Source organism: Pelophylax lessonae, assembly GCF_965119305.1.
Source record: "Pelophylax lessonae genome assembly, chromosome: 5".
In the NCBI taxonomy this organism is placed as follows: domain Eukaryota; kingdom Metazoa; phylum Chordata; class Amphibia; order Anura; family Ranidae; genus Pelophylax; species Pelophylax lessonae.
The window spans coordinates 461,133,273-461,160,222 of record NC_138772.1 but is presented as its reverse complement, the minus strand read 5'-3'; the positions used below and the strand labels follow the sequence as shown (position 1 = coordinate 461,160,222).

The 26,950-nt window shown below is 43.7% G+C and overlaps 1 protein-coding gene across 1 annotated transcript in view; it reads left to right on the top strand.

Annotated features, from left to right (window-relative positions):
- The first annotated feature begins 271 nt into the window (after nucleotides 1-271).
- SNX16 (sorting nexin 16) overlaps nucleotides 272-26,950 on the top strand; it is a 63,716-nt gene continuing 37,037 nt past the window's right edge. The window contains exons 1-3 of the mRNA XM_082257765.1: nucleotides 272-404; nucleotides 15,496-15,934; nucleotides 25,332-25,418. Of these exons, the coding sequence (XP_082113891.1) occupies nucleotides 15,578-15,934; nucleotides 25,332-25,418 (444 nt within the window). The 5' untranslated portion in view covers nucleotides 272-404; nucleotides 15,496-15,577. The remainder of the gene's footprint in view (nucleotides 405-15,495; nucleotides 15,935-25,331; nucleotides 25,419-26,950) is intronic.

The window sequence follows — 26,950 nt, the reverse complement described above, 5'->3', positions numbered from 1 at the left end:
TAAAGTAATGCAGTGCCGTATAAAAAAATGGCCTGGTAACGAAGGGAGGTAAAACTTCCAGTGCTCAATTGGTTAAACAAAGCAGAGGTGTTTTTTTTTTTTTTTTTCATTTCCTACAGTGGAAGAAGCTCTACGTTTTTATTAATTGTCATTCAACAAGCAATTTCTAGTTTGGAGTGTGCTATGAGTGTACTCGGCGGGAACGAGGCTTGGTACAACTTCCTGGTTCCAGAACGAGGCTTGGCTCTGTTGCCAGATGGAGGCTTGGTTGTGATCCGTACTGAGGTTTGGATGTAGAAGGAATAGAGCGTGCAGACGGCTGAGTGTGAGCTGGCCAGGGGGATGAAGCTGCATGTTTTCCTTCCTATGAGAGAGGGGAGCGGAGGGACCTGAGACCAGGACAGGTACAGTGCTGACTATACGGAGCCATGACAACCAGTGTATTCCCTGCATGTGTTTAGTCCTATGATTAGACCGTGTAGTTCTGGGGGGATCATTCCTGAGTGTCAGCTGACATCACCCAGGATCTCTGACTTTATTCCCAAAGTGCATTTCCACTTCTGCAACCAAATAGGGATCAAACCTTCCTTATTATGGTTCCCATTTACATTGCACAGCTTACAGCTTCACTTTTTACTGCTTATCCTTCCTCTTCTATGTAATGTTGGAGAATAATTAAAGGCAAGTCATTTTTTATTTTTGTTTTAGAGTGGAAGGATTAGATCTGTGCTTGACAAGTTTGATTCTAGGAGCCAGCTTTTTTTTTTTAACTAAGAAATCTTATGGGTGGAACATGTAACCTGTTCCTGATGGTGAATTCCTTTAACCCTTTCACAGCCAGACAGGTTTTTTTTGCACACATATAACCACTTCCCGCAAACACCTCGGCTTTAACAAGTGGTTGTACCGGGGTGATGCCTGCAACTGTTTTTTAGAGCTGGCGGTCGGCTTTCGGGTGATAACCGATGCAGCTCAGCAGCCGCTCTTCTACATAGTTGCCAACATTTAAAAAAAAAATTCCAGGGATACTTTGCAGCACAGCTATCAATTACCACACCCACTCCCCTGAAGCTCCGCCCGCTCTGCATAATTATTCTCACCTACTTATCAGATTATAGGGTCTAGTCAATATAGAGAGAATTACAGGAAATTAAAAATGGAATTTCAAACTTAAGGCCAAAGTATCAGAGTTGGAAAAATTCTCCCATTCAGCTGCACTACTTCTGCGTAACATTTATGGGCAGCCCCATTACCAGGCGCTTCCAGGGACAATATAAATTACCTGGGACAGGCTCCTATTTGCAGGGACTGTCCCAGGAAAAAAGGGACAGTTGGCAAGTATGTCTTCTAGCGAGCGGGAGGTGACGTCACCCCCCCCAACCTTCTTCCGCTCTGCTCAGGTCTCCCATCCCACCAGGAGACCCGAGCAACGTGACGGCTGGTTGGAGTCCTGAACAAAGCCGGATTCGGCTTCGATCAGGTCTCCAATCAAGAAACCGTCATGGCGTCCCTTCCGGTTTACTCGGCTGCTTACGGCGCCAATTTAAAAAAAAAAATAAAAACTGACATTATTCAAAAGTGCGTTTTGAATACTTTGAAGTGCAGTGGAGGGGTCTTTTAGACCCCAGATCCCTCCATAAAGAGTACCTGTCACTGCCTTTTACTGTCACAAGGGATGTTTATGTTCCTTGTGACCAGAGTTGTATGAAGTACTCGAAACCCATACTTGAGTAAAAGTACAAGTGCTCGATCAAAAAGTGACTTGAGTAGAAGTGGAAGTGCTCGATCAAAAAGTGACTTGAGTAGAAGTACTAAAGTATTCAACATTTTTTGTACTTAAGTATTGCAAGTAGTTTTTTTAAAAAATTTTGCTACTCAAGTACTGAAAGTAAAAGTACAAGTACTGTGTTATGTAGTTATTAAAGAAAGAAGTCAAAAGTTTGAACATCATATTGTTTTTTATTATTTCAAATGCAGCTTTTATTTATACATACAGTAGCTTTTATTTTCGTATGCGCTGATAATACACATGTTTTGAGCTTCATGAAACCTGCCATCTACTGTTCTTGCAGTGGTCATTTTTATAATTGTAACAAGTAACTATGCAGCACAAAAAAAAAAAGTATTGAAATCATCGAAAAAATGTAGTGAAGTAAAAGTGGAAGTAGGAGAAAAAAATTCTACTCTAGGAAAGTACAGATACCGCCTTTCTGGTACTTAAGTACAGTAGTGAAGTAGTTCTACTTAGTTACTATACATCTCTGCTTGTGACAGCAGTAAAAGTGATCAGATTATTTTTTTAAAGGAACAGTGTTAAAAATAAAAAAATAAATAGGAAAAGAAGAAGTTTAAAGCGCCCCCTGTCCCTGTGAGCTCATGCACCAAAGAGAACACATACGTAAGTCACGCCCGCAAATGTAAACGGTGTTCAAATCACACACATGAGGTATCGCCCATGATCTTCAGAGCAAGAGCAATAATTCTAGCAAAAGACCTCCTCTGGAACTTCAAACTGGTAACTATTAAAAATGTATAAAGCGTCGCCTATGGAGATTTTTAAGTACCGTAGTTTGTCGCCATTTCATGAGTGTGCGCAATTTTAAACCATAACATCTTGGTTATCTATTTACTCGGTGTGAAATCACCTTTACAATATACAAAAAAATTGGGGTAACTTTACTGTTTAACTTTTTTTTTAAAATTCAGTGAAGTGTATTTTTTCCACAAAAATTGCGTTTGAAAGACCGCTGTGCAAATACCGCTTGAGGAAAAATTTTTCAACAACTGCCATATTATTCTCTAGAGTCTTTCCTAAAAAATATATATACGTATAGATTTTGTGGGGTTTGTCATTTTCCAGCAAAAAATACTGATTTTAACTTGTAAACAACATGTGTTAGAAATAAGCTTGGTCCTTAAAGCGGTGTTCCAGCCTCTCTCCCCTCCCCTCCCCTCCCCTCCCCTCCCCTCCACCATACTGTAGCTGCTGCCTTTTAACATTAGGACACTTACCTGTCCTGGAGTTCAGCAATGTCGGCACCACAGCCGATGTTTCCATCGGCTGTCGGGTGCTGCCATTGCCGGTGAGGGAATCCAGCAGTGAAGCCTTTGCGGCTTCACGGGCGGGTCCCGCATGCGCGAAGCACGCTGCGCTTTTTTAGATTGGCTTGGCGGCGGGGGAAGGAGGAGGGGGTCAAACTTCCGAGAGACAGCGCAGCGGCGCTGTCTCCCGGAGGTGGGGCAGGGTGCCTGTCAAAAGCACCATTTCACAGTTCCCACTGCGATCTGCGAACCAGTCTGGGGTTGTCATTAACCTTGTTTTGACACCCGCAGTGGTTCGGAAAGGGCAGTGTGAACTGCGTGCCAGAGACATGCAATGCAGGAACCTGCACTGGAATTGTGTGAACCCAGCCTAAAAGCCCCCTATAGGTTATCAGTTTAGCGTTGCAAAGGCGGTCTGGTGCTTGAATTATTGCTCTCATGCTGGCATGCGCGGCAATATGTAATGTGTATCGCAATCAGCATTTTCAGGTGTAGGCGCCTCGCCGCGTGCGTATATGTAGGGGCAGCGGGACCTCTGTTTGTTTTTTTGGGAGGGGGGGTATTTTATGTGTTTAAGTGTAACTTGAGTTTTTTTTTTTTTTTTTTTTTTTTTTTTCAGATAAAAACTTATTTATTTTTTTTTCCCCAACACAAAAAGTCCCCTTTTGTGATGATTTTTTTGGTGACAGGTTCTCTTTAACAAAACATCCAAGGTCTAAAAGATTTGCACCATTGAATTGTACACATCGCACTGCATTACATTCTTTCCCCACCCTAAAGGCAGAGAAAACTGTCAACGGGGACCTGGAAGTGATGTGTGACAACAACAAGAAGGGAAGGTGAGTGGATATGTGTCCATTCTCCTTCCCTGCTACCTAGCAGCACCCGCTATGCCGATCCCAGGCCTGCAGATGGGCAAGCAGAGCCCGGGGTACATGCAGCAGCCCGGGTGCCAGGACGAAATTTCTTGTCATCATTGCAACCTAGCACCTGGGGTTTTGTCAGGCCCTGGATTATTACAGGTTTTTATTGCTGTATGCCCCTATGTTGGGAAATTCACTCTCTATTTGTTCTATTTACTGTTACCACCAAAAGTGAAGCATCCTAAATTTTGGGTTGTTACCTAAACAGGAATAGGGGGGAAATCTTTCAATGGGGACACTAGTTCTGCTGCCAACCTGGGATTTCCTCTCACTTCTTTTGACTATGGGACAGGAAGTGAAGAAAAATCTCCAAAATGGGACACAGATGGTAAAAAAAAAAACAATAGGTAGAGCGGCGCTGAAACCAAATGTAGGATGCAATTGGCTGAAACCCGAAAATTATAGTTTTTTAAAAAATAGTTACATTTTTATATATAATTGTATTCTATTTGACTTTTTAATGTCATGAATTTACATTTATAATGAATTTGAAACCATTATTGGCACCTTTAGCGCAAGAAAACCCCCGTTAGATTTACCTGTAACGGTATTTCCATGACTCTTCCAGGACAGCTACTTTAGAGAGATGATTGGCTCCGCCTTCTACATTAGACACAATTTAAAAGCCCTCCCCTTCCTCTGACCCTTAGTTATTGTGAAGATCAAGTAAACCTCCACCAATGTGCACAAGGCAGAGGAGAAATAGAGAAAAAAACTCCGTAACCACCACCAAACTATATGTCAGAAATGGTGTCCAAAAAATGATAGGGTGGGAATCCGGATGCTGTCCTGGAAGATTTATGGAAATACCGTTACTGGTGTGTCTAACGGGGGTTTTCCCCCTTCATCTTCCAGGGCACCTACTTAGAGAGGATAAGCAAGATTCTATACCTTAGTCAGGGATGACAGCCTGCAGCACTTTCCTTCTAAAGGAGAGGTCCTGGCTGGAGAGCATTTATACTCTATAATGCCTGGTGAAAGCATGAGAAAACCAAACAGCAGCCCTGGAAATTTCTTTCCACGATGCTCCTGCTTTTTCTGCCCAATGTGGACACAGATCTGGTAGAATGCACCCTAATCCTTTTCGGAGGGGCCTGACCTGAAGAACTGCAAGCTTTACAAATAGTTTCCCTGATCCACGAGCAATGGAGCTCCTTGATGCCCTAGATCCCCTCCTGGATGCACTAAACGAAACTAGAAGCCAAGAGGATTTTCTAAAATGACTGGTCATTTCTAAATAATGAAGAATGCATCTTCTAACGTCAAGGCAACTAAATCTTTCCTCCTCCTCCAGATTTCTGGGCAAGGTACAAAAACTAGGATGGATTGCCTCTTGGAACCTGTGAAACCTGGAGGAAACCTTTAGGTAAATATAGAGGGTCTGGTTTAATAACCACCTTATCATCCAAAATTCTCAAATAGGGGTCCTTACAGGAAAGGGGCTAAATCTGAAATCCTTCTGCCCGAAGTGACGGCTAACAGGAATGCTATCTTTATGGATATTGACTTTAAAGCGGAGTTCCAGCCACAGAATCTTTTTTTTTTTTTTTTTTTTTTTTTTTAATATCCCCCAAACAGTGACCCTTAGACCTCTATACATCTGCTAATCCTGTCTCATACATTGTAATAATATGTTTGCAAGCATAAAAACTTACTTTATAAAAATTCTTGTGAGCTCCGCCATCTTTGTCCTGGATCGCCGAGTCCGTTGTGGGGAAATGCCTGCCCTGCTTCCTGGTTGTAGTGGGCGGAGGCCGGTGAATCCAGCGCGAAATCTCACGCATGCCCAGTACTATGTACTGTGGAGTACTGTGCTCCGCCTAACATCGCGTCATTTCCTGTTTGGAAATCACGCGATGAGAGGAGCGGACGGCCGCCTTCGTCACCGCCCATTGCATCCTGGGAGCCACGAGTAAGAGCTCCCAGGAAGCATTGCGGGACAGGAAGTGACGGCGCGGGCCGCTGCCGAGGAAGGAGGAAGTGGATGGTAAGGTGAGTATATTCTCTCTAAAAAGGTAAGTAAAAAAAAAAAAATGCCGGGAATATCCAATTCGGTCTCAGGAAAGGATAAGGAAGCAGATGCCATAATATCGGCAGGCATGATTTTGGGGCTGGAACTCCGCTTTAAGGAAATCTCACTCAGGGGCTTGAAGGAAGCTTTGGTAAGTGCATTCAGCACTAAACACAGATCCCAAGGAGGAATCTGTACAACTAATCTAGGAGTATGTCTGGCTCTAGATAAAAGAAAACTTTTAACCAGTAGATTGTTGGCCAGCCTGACATCTAGGAAAAGTGACAGGGCAGAAATCTTTACTTTTATGCCCCATACACACGTGCAGATTATCTGCAGACTTTTGTCTGCAGACTTACCAAAACCATATAATATGAGGTCAAACCTAAACACTTTCAATTTGTATGCAATCCGGCAGGCCCTTGCACTACATAGAAAAGGTAAGTCTGCAGACAAAAGTCTGCAGATAATCTGCACGTGTGTATGGGGCATTAGGGTACTAACAGAACCTTTTCAACTCCTTCCTGTAAAAAATCCAGGGTACAGGGAATAGGAGAACAAATTCCAGCCTTATTCTGCCAGGTTACAAATGTCTTTCAGACTTTGCACTAATTTTTTTTTGTGACCAATTTACGGCTGTCTATAATAGAACTAATAACCCCTTCTGAACATCCCTATAACTGTAGGATGAGCAGCTCAGCCTCCAGGCTGTCAGCTGGTAAATCTGAGGGTTGTGATGGAACGCTGGCCCTTGCCGAAGATGATCTTTACGATCTGCCGGGGTGGGGGGTGGGGGGGGGGAGCGATGGAGAGGGATTTAAGATTCGCAAACCAACTCCTTCTGAGCCACCAAGGGCTATTGGAATTACCTCCACCTGTTCCTGAACAATCTTTTGGATCACTCGAGGTACCGTGGCAATTGGCGGGAAGGCATAAGGGAGACTGAAACTCCATGGAAAGGTTGGTGCATCTGTTGATCTATTGCCAATGCCGTCATCTCTCTTTCCAGTGAGAAGAAGGCTGGGAGCTTCGTGTTCTGGCTGGATGCAAAGAGGTCCACAGAGGGTACCCCCCATCTCCCTGTAATCTCCTGGAAGACTTCCATGTTCAATTCCCAATTGGTGCTGCTGACTTTTACTCAGCTCAAATAATCTGCTAGAATATTTATTGTGCCATTGATGTGGACAGTCCTGAGGCAATACGACTTTCTGCACAGGGCAGGATCGTTTGGGACAAGGGTAAGAGACTGTTTGAGTGGGTGTCCCCCTGTTTGTTGAGGTATGCTCCCATTGTGGCATTGTCTGAAAAAATCATCAGCTCACCTGCCTGGATTCTTGGTTCGAGAGCTAACAACACTCTCTCTACTGCAAGGAGCCCCCTCCTCTGGTGACCAGGGTCTTTGAGCCTGCCATTCTTTAAGTGAGCTCCCCAAGCCCAAAGACTGGCATCTGTGGTAACTTTCATTCGCAGATGTTCTGGATTTTCGCACCAGAAAAGACCCAGAGAAACCTATATCGGAAAGCTGAATCGCTCAAGGATCCCTTTCTGCGATCCCAACATCTGAGAAGAAAAGACTGAAGGGCTCTGGAGTGCAATTGAGCCAATGGAACTCCTGGGATTGCTGCTGTCATGAGACCTAACAACTGGATTATCTGACAAGGGGAGGCCAGGGGCAGAAACTTGAAATTCTGTACTGACAGAATGGTTTTTGATATTTTTTTTCTTCTGAAATCGACACAGAAAAGCTGTCTAAAAGACCCCCAAACCCCTCCCCTGCACTTTAAAAGCATTCAAAACACCAAGTTTTGCTGTTTTGAATGCTCGCATTTTTTTTAATTTGGCGCCGAGTACCCGGAAATGATGTCATGACATCACTTCTGGGTTTTTACATGGAGACCCGATCAGAGCCGAATGCGGCTTTGATCGGGTCTTAAGTGGCCGTGCAGGTAGGATGCCCGGGTCTCCCAGTGGGACAGGAGACACGAGCGAGCCGCAGGAAGGGGGGGGCGTCCCTTCCTGCTCCTTGTAATAACAGCCGAGCGGTTCTCAGCCGCATCGGTTGTCGTTACAAGACAGCCGACCGTCGGCTATGGACACCAGTACCGGGGTGATGCCTCTAGCTGCAGGCATCACTCCGGTACAGCACTTTCCCAAAATATTGGCAATATCGGTAACCTCAGGGGCCGATTCCGATATATCGGGGAAAATGCAGATCGGCCCTCGATATATCGGCTTTGACGATAATCGGTCGATCCCTAGCTAGGACACCCTGATCTACATATGTCATTACATAAAAAACATTGGATTTTGACGGGAGTGGACTATCCTTGGAAATTGGGAATGAACTGTTTTGTCTGAACCGCACAGCATGTTTTCATAATGATTCTGTATTCATGGTAAACGATAGAGGTTATACATTGAACATTTCTTATCATACATGGAGGAAGTTAAAGTGATTCTAAAGTCGAATTTTTTAATCTTATTTTTTCTTATATATTTAACTGCTTTGTGCAGTTGGTTTTGCACAGAGTGGCCCAGATCCTCCTTTACTCGGATCCCTCTTCGGCTCTCCTGGCACCTCCCTCCTGCAGCTTGCTATGGGGGCACCCAATTGCTATGGGGGCACCCAAGCCAAGCCAGAGCTCCCTGTGTCCATTCAGACACAGAGCTGCGGCTAGGCTCTGCCTCTTTGCCTCCTCATTTAAAGAGGAAGTAAACACCCCCCTAAAAAAAATGAAGAAAAAAAGAAACCATGTAAGACAGTCATAATGAGCTGAGCTAGTATTCATCGCATACTAGCTCATTATGAAATACTTACCTTAGAACGAAGCCCCCACAGTGCTGCACGCTCAGCGACAGGATGGCTGACATGTTCGGCCGTCCTGCTTGGTTTGCGTCCTCCGTCCATCTGATTGGGAGCTGCCGTTCACAGGACAGGGCTCTGAAGAAACGGCACAGATGGCCGTTCCTTCAGAGCGCATGCGCAGATGAGGTCATCGGCTGCATTAAAAGTAAATATCTCCTAAACGGTACAAGTTTAGGAGATATTTACAGTACCTATAGGTAAGACTTTTTAACAACTTGCCGACCGCTCACTCGAGCTCTACTGCGGCAAAGTGGTTAGTTCCCGTCCAGCGACATAGACCTACGCTGCTGGACTCCTCCCCTTGTGGGCGGCACACGCGCGCCGCCGGAGGCTCGCTCCAGCTGTATTCAGTCACAGCGGGAGTCGGGCCAGGGGAGGAGTGGCGGTGATCACCGCCGCTCTTCCCCGATCGTCGGGGAATCGAGTTTGGAGATCCGCCAGCTTGTGTAAGTGACAGACAGTGACAGATTGCAGGGTTCAGCATAGCTGAACCTGCGATCTGTCACTCAGTCACCTCCCCACACACGTTAGTAAGCACCAGGCATACATTAACCCCTCCCTTTCCAATAAAATTAACCCCTTCCCTGCCAGTGTCATTTTTACAGTAACAGTGCATATTTATAGCACTGATTACTGTAGTAATGTCACTGGTACCCCCAAAAGTGTCAAAAATGTCAGTCAAGGGTCCGATCTGTCCGCCGCAATGTCGCAGTCCCGCAAAAAAAATCGCAGATCGCCGCCATTACTCGTTAAAAAAAAAAAAAAAACACCAAAAATGACAGAAATCTTTCCCTTAGTAAACGCAATAACTTTTGCGCAAACCAATCAAAATATGCTTATTGTGATTATTTTTACCAAACATAGGTAGCAGAAAACAAATTGGCCAAAAATTTTAAAAAATTTAGATTTTTACATTTTTTGGGGGGGAATTTCATATAAAAAAATTTGAAAAATATTGTTATTTTTTCAAAATTTACGCTCTTTTTTTGTTTATAGCGCAAAAAGTAAAAATCGCACCAGTGATCAAATACCACCAAAAGAAAGCTCTGTTTGTGGGGAAAAAAGGACGTAAATTTTGTTTGGGTACGGCTTCGCACGACCGCGCAATTGTCAGTTAAATTAGCACAGTGCTGAATCGCAAAAAGTGGCCTGGACGTAAGACAGCAAAATCCTCCGGTGGTAAAGTGGTTAAAGGCTTACCTATAGGTGAAAGTTCTAAGAGGGTTTATAAACTCTTTAAAGCAGAGTTTTGGCCTCGGAAAAGTTTTTTAGAAAAATATACCCCCGGGACAGTCAGGGCTAGTACATTCCACAATGATAGCCTCTGAACTGTCCCCGATCGCACTTACCTTTTTAGAAGAAAAACTTACCTTGAAAATTTCCTGTCCAGCGCTGCCATCTCAGGTGTGGGCAGCTGAAGCCAGGGCATCCTCTTCTGTGTCTTCTTCGTCCCGGAATGCCCTTCACCGGCCCCGCTCGTCACTTCCGGGGCAGGCGCGTCATCCCTGCACAGCTTCTGGGCACCGGAACTGACGTGTGGGGCCGGTACGGGTGCATTGACTCCTGGGAGCGATGACGTTCAGCTCCCAGGAGTCATCGCAAGCAGGAAGTGACGGCGCTTGCCGCAGAGGGAGGAAGTGGAAGGAAGGGAAGTATACTTTCTTCAAAAACAAGGTAAGTAAACAAAAAAAAAAAATCAGGACTATCCATTTATTTTTCAGGTTAATGTCAGCGAGCGGATGGCCCAAAGTCATTTTTGAGGCCGGAACTCCGCTTTAAGTGTTACTCATCTCTTATATTAGATTTGGTTATCTTTTTCCTTGTTTTATCATGTGTTAAAGCACAACTTGTGGAATTACAAAAAATGTACCCTTGCACCCCCCCCCCCCCCCAAACGCTAGAGGTAAATGCTCATTACCTCTAACGGATGAGGAATAATTTGTAGTACTTACCTTAGTTCTTGCTCTGGTAATCTGCTCCTTTCCGACTTGTGGAAAATCCCTCTTACATTGCATGGCTGCTGGGCCTGCATTGTACTTGATGCAACTGCTAGCAGGAGCCCCATATAGAAGAGGCTTTGGGGGACCGGTTGCTCAAGTCAAGGAAGCCTATCAGTGTGATGAGTAAGGTAATAAACCTTTTTTCTCATTCCCTAGAGTTAATGAGCATTTAACCCTTGGAATGGTGGTGGTGGCACTGCAGGGGTAGATTTTAGTAATTCCCCAGAGTTGGGCTTCTAAAATGATCACTGTTAAATTTTTTACGTAAAGTATAATTAAGGGCAAAATATTTTCTTTATTTGTGGATAGAGTGAAGAGGGAGTAGAACACCTGTCCGGTTTTTGTTGCTGTCTTTGTCCCATTGGAGAGATTCACCTCCTTTTTTTTTTGTCATATTTACCGTTATCACTGAAAATGAAAGTAAAAGAAAACCCCAAATCTTGGGTTGACTCCAGATCCAGAACAGTAGCAGAGGGGAAAGCTTCCAATCGGGATACTAGTTCTGGTGATGACCAGGAATTCCCTCACTTTGAAGAGATTTCCTCTCACTTCCTGTTTTAGGTATGGGACAGGAAGTGAAGGGAAATCTCTCCAAGGAGACAGATGGCATGGCAAAAAAAAAAAAAAAAAAAAAAATGAAATGATGTGTTATAACCCTCCTTTACTTTAACCAAAATGGGGAAAAATGTTTTCCCTTTAGTTCTACTGTAAAGCCCAACTTCAGGCTTTATAACCAGGTTTACACAAGCAGAACATTTAGTTGCCTTAATAACCAGGTTTACACAAGCAGAACATTTCTTTGCCATGCAGGGTTATTTCAGTGTCTTGCAAATCCAGTTTGTTGACATGCCGAGATTAGTACGGCTCCCACTGTTCTTCCTGTTAATGCAGCAGATTCATAGAACCCAGTACTGTGGCCGTGTTTCCGCCCTTCCATTTGCCTGACCACCCCAGGCTTTGTTCTGGGAATGGTCAGGTAGAGAGGAGGCGGAGATATGACAGCAGAGCTGGGGTCTAGGAGACCTGCAGCACTTATAGGAATTACAGCAGGAGCCATACTGATCCCAGAATGTAAACAGGCTGTTTTACAGGACATAGAAGCGAGCCTGCATGGCGGGGATTTCCTTATGTTTTGGTGCAGTAAAGTATTCATGCCTGTTGGAATTTGGCTTCTTTTCTATTTAGATAGGAGTTGCTCAATATACGATCTGGCTTTGTTTTTATTTTTGAATAGTTCCTAATTATATGTTGGTAGCTGGAGCAGTGTGTTTGTTGGCATACAGCATGACAGGTCACCCGGGTTCTCAGAATGGATAGGAAGAAAAGGTAAATATGCTGCTCCCTGTGTATTAAAAGAACAAGCTGATAGCTGACATCTAGAATTCACAGCAGGTTTTACTTTGTTTCTGTGGCATTTGTAGGTGAGATCATTCTCTTCATAATGGGGATATGATATGCCTGTCAGGATGCAAAAAAAAAAAATTTTTTTTTTTTTATTAACTCAAAAAGAAAAATCTGCATTTATAAATGCAATTAATGTAAGTAGCGCTCCCCCAGCAGACGCAGAGTTGTCCCTGAAGTAATATGCTATAGTATTTTTTACTTCTCCCCTGGCTACCTTAAGGAGGGGAGGGGAGGGGAGGGGAGGGGCAGAGGTGCTGGGCCATCACAGACAGGAATTAGACATTCCCAGTAGAGGGGATAACATGTAAGGGAGAGGGCTGTGCTAGCTAATTAACCTTTCTTGCAGTAGTCAAATTTTCTATTATTTATTACAGGTACTTGTACAGCGCTGTCAGTTTGTGAAGCGCTTAACACATATGTATTAAACAATAACATCAGTTCCTGCCTTCAAGGAGCTTACAATCTAAGGTCCCTATTTCCTATTCATACATGCACACACATACTAGGGCCAGTTTGAACAAAAGCCAATGTGGGAGGAAACCGGAGTTTAAAGCGGAGCTCTAACCAAAAGAAGCTCCGCTTGTTTTTACAATCTCTTAACCCCCCCCCCCCCACTACCATATTTGGCACTTTTTGGGGGGGGGGGGAGAGTGTGCACCTGGTTTAGACACATACTTGCTCCCATTTCCGGGTCAGATTGCCACCGTGAGCCATGATCCTGGTATCGATTTCTACTTCCGGTGATTGGCTTTCATGTAAAAGGGATTCCACGACGAATGATCCCAGAAGTGACAAGGGTTTTATCACTTCCAGTTCGGGAATTGTTACAGCCAGGAAAGCAGCTGATCACACACCCTCCCTGTTTGATCAGCTGCTTTGAAAGGCAAGGGGATATTGCCCCGGTAAGCAAGTGATTCCAAAACGCATACTGTTTTATTTACATTGTCCCTTCTTTTTCTATAAATGGATGATGGCACTGTAATTATTTAAATAATAAAAAGAAAATCTAAGTAGCTTTTTCCTAATCAATATACAGCTGTCACATTGCTTTTTCACAGCCTTATCTGCAGGGAACCATAAGCAGGAGGAGCTTTTAGTCTTCTGCTGCAAACCATAATTTGGAATACAGAGTAAATATAAATAAACAGTTGTAGATTGTCATACAAATATATATTTGAAATCAAATCTTTATTATTTTGTGGAAAAAACATGGTGTGGGCAGATTTCTTCCAGTCACAGGTTGTGTCACGCCCCTCCAGCCTGTGTCTTAGAATAAGAGGGAGGTGAAGCTTCCATCAATCTACATGTAATATCCCGCCAACTGTGTTTAGCTGGTTAGTGAGCATGAAGGAGGAGGGAGGCATTTTCTGCGGTGTATAAGCATACATGTGTGACTTTATAGTCACATGGGCTGCTCAGATCTGATAGGAGGAAACTGGTGCATGTGCAGAGCTGCCAACACTGCTTTGCAAAATCTCTAGCTGGGGACATTCACAGGAAGGGGGAGACAGAGAGCAGCAGGATCAACCAGGTTTTTTTTGCAGAATACAGAAAACATATCTCCTAGTGACGGAGTATGTAATAGACTATTTATTGATAGCTTTTTTCATGATGTGGGTTTAGTGGTACTTTAACCACTTCTGGACCGGGAAGTTTTACTGATTAATTACCAGGCCATTTTTTACGAAACTGCACTGTTACTTTAACTGACAATTGCGCAGTCATGCGACGCTGTTCCCCACAAATAGAGCTTTCTTTTGGTGGTATTTGATCACCTCTGCGGTTTTTATTTTTTGCGCTAGAAACAAAAAGACTGACAATTTTGAGAAAAAAAAAAAAACAATATTTTTTACTTTCTGCTACAAAACATATCCAATAAAAAAAAATTTAGAAAATCTAATTTCTTCATCATTTTAGGCCAATATGTATACTGATACATATTTTTGGTAAAAAAAAAAAATCCCATTCAGCGTAAATAGATTGGTTTGTGTAAAAGTAATTGTGTCTACAAACAATGGGATATTTTTATGATATTTTTTTAAATTTTTTTTTACTAGTAATGGTGGCGATCAGCGATTTTTAGCGGGACTGTGACATTGCAGCGAGCAAATCTGACATCTGACACTTTTGACACTTTTTTGGGAACTAGTGTCATTACAGTGATCCGTGCTAAAAATATGCACCATTACTGTACTAATGACACTGGCAGGGAAGGGGTTAACACCAGGGGCGATCAAAGGGTTAAATGTGTCCCTAGGGGATGCTTTCTAACTGTGTGGGGGTGGGCTCACTGGATGAATATAGAGATCCCTGTTCCTGCTTAGCAGGAACACAAGATCCCTGTGTTCATCCCTGACGGAACGGCGGTCTGCTTGTGTACATCGGCAGACCGCCATTCTACCTCTCTGGGGAGCGATTGCGGGTGGCTAACGGACATCGCGTCTGCTGGGCCTGCTTATTGGCTCCCCCTATGGCCAATCAGTGTGCAAGCGCGCCCCCTCTGGCTATTGCACAAAACGACGTACAGTTACGTCGTTTCACGCAATAGAGCTGACCTGCCACTCTATTGTGGCTGGTTGGCAAGTGAATAAAAAATAATTTAAAGTATAACTAAAGGCAAAACTTTTTTTTTTTTTTTCTTTAAGTTTTGGATGGAGTAGAGAGGGCTAAGAACGCTTGTCAGTTTTTTTGCTGTCTATGAACCTATTAAGGAAATGCACCCTCTCTATTTTTCCTGTTTATCATATCATTGAAAGTGAAAGTAAAATAAAATCCAACATTTTGGGTTGTCCCTTGAAAAGTAATAGAGGGAAAATCTTCCAAAGGGGGACACTAGTTCTGGTGACCTGGGGGTCCCAAGGAATTCCCTTCATTTGCAGGAATTTCCTCTTACTTCCTGTTTGGTTATGGAACAGGAAGTAAAGGAAAATGGAACAAAGATGGCAAAAAAAAATTGACAGGGATTACAATCCTCCCTTGCTCTATCCAAAATGAGAGAAAAAAAAAGTTTTGCCTATAGTTCTACTTTAAGCAAAGAAAAACTGTAACCATTTTAAAATACTTGTGAAATATTTTTGCTTTTATCTGCCACTTTTTTTTATATTGGTGACAGAGTCTCTTTTTTTTTTTTTTATTATTATTGTCACTTCTAAACACAACCTATAAAAAATCTGAATTAACATAAAAACTTGGTTTGCATACTTCCACAATCCATTTCACAATCTTTTCTGTATGATTTTTTTCCCCCAGATTCTGCATTTTTGTGTGGCCAGAATGCTTTGTTAAATGGGTGGTGTCGTTTGGCACAGTCAAACAGCTGAAAAGTGCAATTATGGCAACTCCTTTTGTGCCTGTGCCTGTGCCAATAGGAAATTCTTCTGCAGGCAGCATTACAACAAGAAGCCAAAGGAGCTCCTCGCTTGGGAGCAGCTCAACCGGTTCAAACTCATCAAAGGAGCCACATGAAGATCCCAGAGGGCGCAAGAAGCTGAGTGCACCCGATCATATGAGCTGCACTTCATCTGTATGCGGCAGCCCTCTCATCAGGACTAAGTTTGACTCGTCAGTAGAGTACAGTTCCCGACCGGTGGAACATGAACACATACCAAATTCAGTTGATCTGGAGGAAAGGCCTTCAACTCCAACCATTTTAGGATATGAAGTAATGGAAGAACGAGCCAAGTTTACGGTGAGTTTTATCCATTTGCAATGTTACATTGATTTTTCAGCTTTAAGTACCCAGTGTGGGGTTTTCATTGACGAAAAGTGGAAAAGACACACAGACACATATACAAGCATACACACCCTGATTTTTATAATGCATATATATATATACGTTTTTTATGAAAAGTCACCCAGCCCCTCCACTGACACCAATAATTGGACACCACAACCCCCCTTCCTCCTCCCCCCTCCGCTGACACCAATGATGAAACACCATCCCCTCCCACTGACACCAATGACGGGACACCATTCCTTCCCCCTCACTGACGCCAATGACGGGACAACATTCCTTCCCCCTCACTGACACCGATGACGGGACACCATTCCTTCCCCCTCACTGACACCGATGACGGGACACCATTCCTTCCCCCTCACTGACGCCAATGACGGGACACCATTCCTTCCCCCTCACTGACACCGATGACGGGACACCATTCCTTCCCCCTCACTGACACCGATGACGGGACACCATTCCTTCCCCCTCACTGACGCCAATGACGGGACACCATTCCTTCCCCCTCACTGACACCGATGACGGGACACCATTCCTTCCCCCTCACTGACACCGATGACGGGACACCATTCCTTCCCCCTCACTGACGCCAATGACGGGACACCATTCCTTCCCCCTCACTGACGCCAATGACGGGACACCATTCCTTCCCCCTCACTGACGCCAATGACGGGACACCATTCCTTCCCCCTCACTGACGCCAATGACGGGACACCATTCCTTCCCCCTCACTGACGCCAATGACGGGACACCATTCCTTCCCCCTCACTGACGCCAATGACGGGACACCATTCCTTCCCCCTCACTGACGCCAATGACGGGACACCATTCCTTCCCCCTCACTGACGCCAATGACGGGACACCATTCCTTCCCCCTCACTGACGCCAATGACGGGACACCATTCCTTCCCCCTCACTGACGCCAATGACGGGACACCATTCCTTCCCCCTCACTGACGCCAATGACGGGACACCATTCCTTCCCCCTCACTGACGCCAATGACGGGACACCATTCCTTCCCCCTCACTGACGCCAATGACGGGACACCATTCCTTCCCCCTCACTGACGCCAATGACGGGACACCATTCCTTCCCCCTCACTGACGCCAATGACGGGACACCATTCCTTCCCCCTCACTGACGCCAATGACGGGACACCATTCCTTCCCCCTCACTGACGCCAATGACGGGACACCATTCCTTCCCCCTCACTGACGCCAATGACGGGACACCACTCTTTTTTTTAAAGTACATACTGCCACACCAGTTTTATGATGACGCTGTACTGCACTGGTGACCGTATGTAAAAAGAAAAAAAAATAAACATTGTGAAAACTTTTTTTTTTTTTTCTCTAATCTCTCCATTTTCCAAAAACTTGTGACAAAAAATTAGAGCTTCAAAAGAATTCACCAAGCCTCTTACTAAAATACGTTGGACTGTCTATTTTCCAAAAAAGGGTATTTTGGATATTTGACTTTGGTTATTTGACTATTTGTACTGTTCTGGCGTTTTCAGGCCTCAAGAAAGGAGATAGGGTGTCCGTACATCAAGAATGATCGATTTTCAGATATACTGTATATACCATAAATTGTGGACTCCATGGCTCCGTTCACATCTTGGCATTCCAGATCGCGGTCAGAATCGGCACAATTCTGTCCACGATCTCGAATCACAGGAAATCGCGGGACACCCGTTTTCATTTCTGTCACTTTCAATGGCACCCCAAACGCGGCGCATTTTTCCCACGATTGTCGCCCGATGAATCGCGGTAAAATCGCGCAAACAGTATCACAGGAAGCCTGTCGTCTAAAAAAAAAAGTACAAGAGCTCCTTTTGGGCGGCGGGCATCCCGTGATTCTGTTTGTGTTATTTTACCGAGATTCGTTGGGCAACAATCGCTGCAAAATTGCAACACGTTTAGTGTGCCATTGGAAGTGACGGGAAGCGCATGGGCATCCCGCGATTCTGCCTGCAATTCAGAACGCCAGGATGTGAACGGAGGAAAGTCGCACCGCGTTTGGGGTGCTATTGCAAGTCATGGGAATCATACGGGCGTCCCACGATTTGCAAACATTCACGGCGATTCTGCCCGCGATTCGACACGCCAGTATGTGAACGGAGCCTCCAAACTTTACTAACAGACTAAATAATATACACTGATTTGGGTTATGTTCATCTAAGAAATGTAGAAGAATCATTTTTGGCCTAAATTTATGAAGAAAGATTTTTTTGCAAACTTTTTAACAGAAATAAAGAAAAACATGTTTTTTTTTTTTTTGTGTTTTTCTAAATATTTGTCCTTTTTTTATAATTTATTTAGCAAAAAATGAAAGTGTTGATTAAATACCAGCAAAAGAAAGCTTTATTTGTGCGGAAAAAATAATAATTTCATATGGGTACAGTTTTGTTTGGCCATACAATTGCAGGACGGGGAGTGAAAGTGTCCAGTTTTGAAGTGATTAAAGTGGTTGTTAAGCCACTTGTATGACTTTCCTATAATCCTGTTTGTTTTCTAAGCCTGTGTGTCTCTATGTGTTTTATAAAAAAAACGCTGCGAATACTTTATTTTAATGTGCTGCTTGGCTATCATGTGACTGGCTGGCTCTCTCCTCTCCCTGTCTGACAGCTGCAGGGGCCGAGATTCCCCTGCTAACGTCACTGGGGAGGAGAAGAGGGGAGAGAGAGCCCATTACATGATCTCAAAGCAGCACACAGAAATAAGGTATTCACAGAATTTTTATTTTTTTTCATAAAACACATTGATGGAGGCACACAGGCTTAGAAAACAAAGATGCACGTACACTGACCACGGTGTCAGGGCTCAGCAGCCATGATACACTGTGGTCAGTGTACTGAAGGGAGGGTATAAACTTGCAGGATCAGCCAGGTTTTTTTTGGGTAACAAACGCTTTACTACCGGTTCACACTACTCCGACTTGGTCGTCTGACAAGTCGTGCTCCATTCTGTGCAATGGGAACCGTTCTAATAGGAGTGACTCAAGTCGCTCCGACTTAGAAAAAGGTTCCTGCACTACTTTTGGCCAAAGTCGGAGCGACTTGCATTGACTTCCATTATGTGAAGTCAGTGCAAGCCACGCCGAAATCGCAGTGCACGGCGACTTCTTCAAGTCGCCCCGAAGTCGTGTCGCCATAGTGTGAACTGACTCTTAAGGGGGGGCCGGATTGAAAGCTGCAGATAACAATAACAATGGAATTGTTGACACAGAAGTTATCGTTTTATTGCAATGCACTGAAATCTGTGGTCATGGCACATTTCCTGCACACGGGATTGAGTTTAATCTAAATACTGCTGGTCCTGATCTTTTCTAAAAATATGTTCTGACTAACAATAGCCTTCAAAGAATGTCGGTCATTAGAAAGGCAATCTAATAGCATCATCTCATCTGTTGCAGCTAGCAGCAAATGCTTTTATTGTCCTTGTATTTAGAGAGAGAAATCTTTATAACAAGTACTAAGGGTTATCGGATATCCGTCTTCCCTTCAGTAATGTTGCCGTATTGATTGGAGGCTGTGTAATCATTAGCTAGATACGTACAAATGTCTGCCTATTAAGGAGTCTAGCCGTATACTTCTGTATATACTTGATCTTTTACTTTTTGTTTAAATTAGAATCATTTTTATTTCAGATGTTTATTTGTATTGATTTTTTTTATTGCATTTTCTGTCTCTTCTAAGGACTTCCTAATGACTCTTGTCTGATTCGATGTATGGGGAACACATCATATTTAGGCTGCTTGGACTAATTTGCCAAGTTAATGGTGCAAATTCTCTATCTTGTTCATTTATAATATTTCTCAGGTTCACAGTGTTGACTAATTCACTAGCAGGCATCAAAGGAGGGACACCCTGCACCAACATTCCATGTAACAAAAGTAGAATGTCAAGGCTCACAACCTTCTTATGCTGTTTGCCTGTTCATCATGCTGATCCTCTGGCTTCAGTTCTCTCAAGATCTCTGACCCTGAACAGTCATGCAGCAAGCCTTGTCAGATCTCCTGAGCCACATGTTTGTTCTTCCTGGTTGGAAAAGTATTCAGAAAGTCTGATGATTAGTCACAACCAGATAACTAACATGTTCAGACGGTGCCAACAATAGCAGGGTAATTAAAGTAAATTTATTTAAAAAAAAATTCCAATCAGCAATGGGGCACCATGTCATCTGCTGGTGTTGGTCCACTGTGTTTTATCAAGTCCAAAGTCAGCGCAGCCCTCTACCAGAAAATTCTAGAACACTTCATGCTTCCCTCTGCTCACCAGCTTTATGGAGATGCTGATTTCATTTTCCAGCAGGACTTGGCACCTGCCCACACTGCCAGGAGTACCAATACCTGGTTTATTGATCATGGTATCACTGTGCTTGATTGGCCAGAAACTTGCCTGACCTAAACCCTATAGAGAATCTGTGGGGTATTGTCAAGAGGAAGATGAAAGACACCAGACCCAAGAATGCAGACTAGCTGAAGGCCACTATCAAAGCAACCTGGGCTTCCATAACCCCTCGGCAGTGCCACAGGCTGATCGCCTTCATGCCATGCCGCATTGATACAGTAATTTATGCAAAAGGAGCCCAGACCAAGTATTGAGTGCATACTAAACTGTACATGGACATACTTTTCAGTAAGCCAACATTTCTGTAATAAAAATCTTTCTTTTTTTTTTATTGGTTTTATGTAATAATCTAGTTTTCTGAGATACTGAATTTGGGGTTTTCACTAGTGGGACATGTAGTTCCTCAACAGCTGGAGGGCCGGAGTTTGGAGATCCCTGCTATAGAGGTTGCACAGGCATTCCAACTCCTCCAGGATGACACATCAATACCATTGACAGAAGGTTTGCTGTGTCTCCCAGCACAGTCTCAAGAGCATGGAGGAGATTCCAGATAGGCAGTTACTCTAGGAGAGCTGGACAAGGCCAAAGAAGGTCCTTAACCCATCAGCAGGACCGGTATCTGCTCCTTTGTGCAAGGAGGAACAGGATGAACACTACCAGAGTCCTACTAAATTATCTCCAGCAGGCCACTGGTGTGAATGTTTCTGACCAAACAATGAGAAACAGACTTCATGAGGGTGGTCTGAGGGCCCGACGTCCTCTAGTGGGCCCTGTGCTCACTGCCCGGCACCGTGGAGCTTGATTCGCATTTGCCTATGAACAGAAGAATTGGCAGGTCCGTCACTTGTGTCCTGTTCTTTTCACAGATGAGAGCAGGTTCACCCTGAGCATATGTGACAGACGTGAAAGGGTCTGGAGAAGCCATGGAGAATGTTATGCTGCCTGGAATATTGTTCAGCATGACCGGTTTGGTTGTGGGTCAGTGAAGTTCTGAGGAGGCATATCCATGCAGGAATGCACAGACCTCTACAGGCTAGACACAATGGCACCCTGACTGCCATTAGGTATTGGGATGAAATCTTTGGACCCATCATTGTCAGACCCATTTAGTGTTATAGCTTGCTGCAAAATTTGTATAAATATTTTAAAATATTTTTTGGGATTTTTTGTGGTATTGGCTGCGCTGATTGAGATCATATGTTATAAATATAAATCCTGTTTAAAGCGGAGTTCCACCCAAAAGTGGAACTTCTACTTTAAGGTCTCCTGACATGCCACATTTGGCATGTCATCTTTTTTTTTGGGGGGGGGGGGGGGAAGGCTGGTACCTAGTTTTGACTGGTACCCTCTCCCACTTCCTCTCGTGCCACCTAGGTGGCTCGAGTGGCAGTTCTCCTCTCCCCTCCCTTCCTGCAATCTTCTTTGACATGTCACAGGTCCCAGAAGATTGCCCGTCCACTCAGGACGCGCAGCGCTACTCACGCATGTGCAGTGTGAAGCCGCAAGCTGTCACAGCCGGGTGCCCACACTAGAGATGCCGGAGGACAGGGAGAGAACCGAGTCTCCTGATGGCTGGACTGTGGGACAGGTGAGTGTGTGTTTATTAAAAGTCAGCAGCTACACTTTCTGAGGTTGTTTTCTGTCTTATGAGAATTTTCATAACTTTAGTAACCACTTTAGTTTTCTGTAGCATGCAAAAGAAAAACACAACTGGATGATTATTCGTTCGTTATTCTCATTGTGCATGCGAGGCTTTAACCACTTAAGCCCAGAAGATTTTACCCCCTTCCTGACGAGGGGGTATTTTGGGATTCGGCACTGCGTGACTTTAACGGACAATTGCGCGGTCGTGCGACGCTGTACCCAAATGAAATTGACGTCCTTTTTTTTCCCACAAACAGAGCTTTCTTTTGGTGGTATTTGATCACCTGTGCGATTATTTTTTTTTTTTTTGCGGGACTGCGACATTGCGGCGAACAGATCGGACCCTTGACTGACATTTTTGACATTTTTGGGGGTACCAGTGACATTACTACAGTAATCAGTGCTATACATATGCACTGTTACTGTAAAAATGACACTGGCAGGGAAGGGGTTAACTTTATTGGAGAAGGAGGGGTTAAGTGTGTCCCTAGGGGCGTGCTTCTAACTGTTATGGGATGTGGCTGTTTGTGTAACTACAGAGATATACGATCCGGCATAGCAGGACCGTATGATCTCTGCACTTACACAAGGGAGAATGACAGGTGGCTTTGTTTACATTAGCCGCCTGCCTTTCTCCCTCTGTAACGGACGATCGCGAGTGACCGGTGGGGAGCACAGTGAGCGAGGCGGGGGTGGGAGCGTGCCTCCAGCGGCGCGCGCTGGTCCCCTATTGGCTCGCAGGCGAGTGACGTAGCCATACGTCACTTTGCCTGCACGGGGCTGACTGCTGCAGTATATGTACTTGCGGCGGTCGGCAAGCGGTTAAACTTTGTGCAACAAAATGTTCAGGTAATATTTTTGTCTATGGCATTTTAGGATTGTTTTGTTATTTTAAGTTATTCTGTTTAACCAAAACCAAAGAGTGATTTTGATTAAATATGGAATAAACAGTGATGGATGCCAATTACTGTTCGGGGGATTTAAGAGAAAATTGTGGGTTCTTCTTTTTTTGTAGAAGGGTACCAACAGGTTTGTCCACAGCTACCTTGGATCAGGTATCCTCATGTAGACATGAATTTTATTTTTTTAGATCCATTGTAAAAAATACTATTTGTTGACAATAGTTATTATTTTAAAGTTCTATGACTTTATATTAGTTAGTATGGGAGAACAGATGTGTTCTGATCCTTTACATTTTTTACCATGAAGACAGAATTGAGATCAAATTCTATGTTTATGAGCATCATCCACATTACAGATCTGGATAAATATGGCCCGTTGTAATACTGTAAACTCTTTGGGTGTATTTATCTGGCTGTCGATGGTTGGGGTTACATTAGTATACAGGAACATTTATGCATTTCACATGACTAGATGCTTATAACTCCTACAAAGAAGAATGGGGTTTTATGGGGTTGCACTTCATCGTTTGGACTCCAGCTCCACATAAATAGTTTGCAGTATCCGTCTTATAAATAGATAAACTATTGTTACTTGTGCTGTTTTCTGATGTTTAAATGACCCTTTATTTGCTCTCAGTTAATGATTGTAAATGTAGAGTTCATAGAAAGTAGAAGACTGCACAATGGACAGTGTGGCTTTTGTTCGTTTGTGAGTCACCTGTCCAACAAAATTATTCTTTACCTGGCCATATACATTTAAAGGGTTCTCTGGGTGCTTTCCAGAACTGGATAAACATCTGATGTTAGAAAAGGATATATAATTTAGCAGTTTTAAGCACAGCACATGAGATCAGTAGCCCTTATTGGGACAATCTAGTGCTCCTGTAAGTGTATAGCAGTGGTACACATAACTGGTACATATCTTCAGAAGGATATTTCCTTATAACTGAATGACTAGACTACTTAAAGTGGAACTTTACCCATAACAACTTGATAAAAAATGATGTTCTTTAGCAAGGAACATTTATTCCACATTAATAATTATGCTGCCAAAATGAGTGTGTGCTGTAAATTGCCTCCACAATTGTTTGTTTCGTCTTGCTGCAGGCTGCCATTTTGCTGAAGCCCAAAAGCTCCTGAACAGCAGTAAATCATAAAGCGGAACTAAGCCCATGGATTTACAGTTTCCAAAAAAAGTTACATTGCTGGAATGCTGGAAATAACGGTCACATTTGCTTGTGTCCTCAACCTAACTGTCAAACCAACAAATGTCTGGTGTCATAACTGATTACATGTGCAGCACCATGGCAGTCGAAGTTCAAACTGAAGCAGCTTCCTTGGCTGTAAGGCCTGGTTCACACCATGGGGCAGAGATGTAAATTTTTCTGCATGCATGTGCCCTGTTCACATCACAATGTGCAGGAATCTCCAACGTGTATGCAATTTTCTGACATGACAACAACATTAATGTGAATAGGGCACATAATTGACACGCATAAAAACTGATTTCAACTGATGTGAAACCAATTTCTCTGCAGGTGAAATCTGCACAGTTTTCCTTTCAGTTCCTATCAGTTTTCATGCAGGTATTGTGTGAATGAGCCCTAAAAGATAGGAAGGTTTGATTCTGCTTTAAGGTTGTCAGCAGATTGGCCTCTACAAACTCAGCAGTGCCTAAAAACAGAGCAACTGAGCATGTGCAGAGCAGGGTGAGACATAAGGTGTATTGCTAGAGTCTAAAAAGTATAGGCAGTATTTTTAATGTTTTACATAGCTATACCTGCAAAAGGGGCAAGACATTCTGTGCATTAAGATGAAAAGCCTTCTGCGTGCAGCCTCCCGAGCACCCCCAATACTTACCTGAGCCCATCTCAATCCAGCAATGTCCATGAGTCCCTCCGCTGTCTGGGACTCTCCCTCCTGATTGGCTGAGAGACAGTAGCGGCGTCATTGGCTCCTGCGGCTGTCAACCAAAGTCAGTCAGCCAATCAGGAGATTGAGGAGGTGGGTCCATGTAGCGGCCCTGTGTCTGAATAAACACACTGAGCTGCAGCTAGGCTCTGGTGCCCCCATGGCAAGCTGCTTGCTGTTGGGGCACACAACAAGAGGGAGGAACCAGGAGCACCGAAGAAGGATCCGAGAAGAGAAGCATCCAGGCTGCCCTGTGCAAAACCACTTCACAGGGCATGTAAGTATAACAGGTTTGTTTTTTTTTAAATGAGACTTTACTATCCCTTGAAATGATCTAGCAGGACTTTTTTTCTGACTAAAGTTCCATGTTGAGCTAATGCATTAGGAAGTACAGGTGTGTTTGGGAATATCTTTCCTAAATCGGTAACTAAATATTTGTTATAAGCTTGCTTAGAATCAGCCTTTGAACTTTTGCTATTACTAACTTCACCCAAGTAATGCTATACTAGATAACTCTGATATATATTCAATTATTGACAGGTTTACAAAATTTTGGTTAGAAGAAGTCCGGATGAGAGTTGGGTTGTATTCAGAAGATACACAGATTTTTCAAGACTTAATGACAAGGTAAGGAGGAAAGAGTTTAATCTTTGCCACGCTGTTCATTTGCCATGCTTTGGGACACATACAGTAGTAGAAAAACTGAAGCAAAATAATGTAGTCTAAAGGTGAATTTTGGGGTGAATAAAAAAACATCTATACTCTCCTCTAAGCTACCACTGTCCCCCACCGCCTTGAAGACCAAGAACTGCGAAATCACGTTACCACTGATTGGTCATTTCTCAGTCTGCTCGGAGCAGTGACTGTCGGTAATCACTGGAGTGCAGCTGGCTTTGGCTGTCAGCCACACTGAGTGTTGGCGCCAGCTGTCAATCAAGCAGTTGGTTAGATCCTGACAATATGGTCGGGATCCTTCTAGAGCCTGGAGCAGCTCTGTGATGTCAGCCGGCTGTTGGCTGATTTTGCATCATAAACTTGCAAAATAAGTGTACTCCTGAGAAATATGGCCCATAAAACTTTGCTTGTACTTCTCTTTTAACAGTGTATAAATGTTCTTGTATTTCATAAAATTCATTGTAGTAGATTAGAAAGTCTAAGGGCTCTTTCACACGGGCGTTCCATATGTCCGTTTTTCATCCCATCCGTTTGCGGATGAAAAACTGACATAATGTATCTCTATGTAAATACAGGTGTCAGTGGATGATCATCCGCTGACATCCGTTTTTCGTCAGTTCAGTTCAGTTTTTTTGAACGGAGGAGAACCCTATTTTTTCTTCCTTTCAAAAAACGGAACGGATGCAAAAACGGATGTCAGTGGTGTCATCCGCAGACATCCGTATTTACATAGACATGCATTATGTCAGTTTTTCATCCGCAAACGGATGGGATGAAAAACGGACATACGGACCAGATGACACAAGTGTCATCCGTGTCCGTTACAAAAAAAAAAAAAAGGAACGCCCGTGTGAAAGAGTCCTAAGATGGGCCAGCCATATACAGTACTCCCCAATATTTTGTAAACAATAAAGCGATTCTATAGGCACATTTTTTATTTAAAAAAATAAAATAACAAACCTGTTATACTTACCTGCTCTGTGCAAAACTATTGCTCAGGTACTCCTCTTCTCTGGTCCCCTGCTGGCAATCCTGGCTCTTCTCTCCCAGCCAAGTGCCCCCATAGCCAGCCGCATGCTATGAGGACACTTGTACATGCCTGCACCTGAGCCAGCTCTTTAAGGCACTCACACTGGATATGATTGACAGCAGCAGGAGCCAGTGGCTCCCAATAAATAAAACCATAGCAGAGGGAGCCTTGGCTCTCGTGCACATTGCTGGATCAAGATTGGGCTCAGGTAAGTATAAGGAGGAATCTGAGGGGGAATGCATTAAGGTAAAAAATCTTCTGCCTTTAGAACTTACTTTAAAGGATAAGTTCAACAACAATTAATAAATGCATACTTTTTTGCAGGTAAAAAATGTGCATTTATTATTTTTTGGTTTCTGGAGCCTGTAAAGCACTGCACTGTGTCTGTACATCGTACGGGGCAAGTAGATACAATCTGACAGGAAGACTCCAAGAACTACCACAACACTCCACA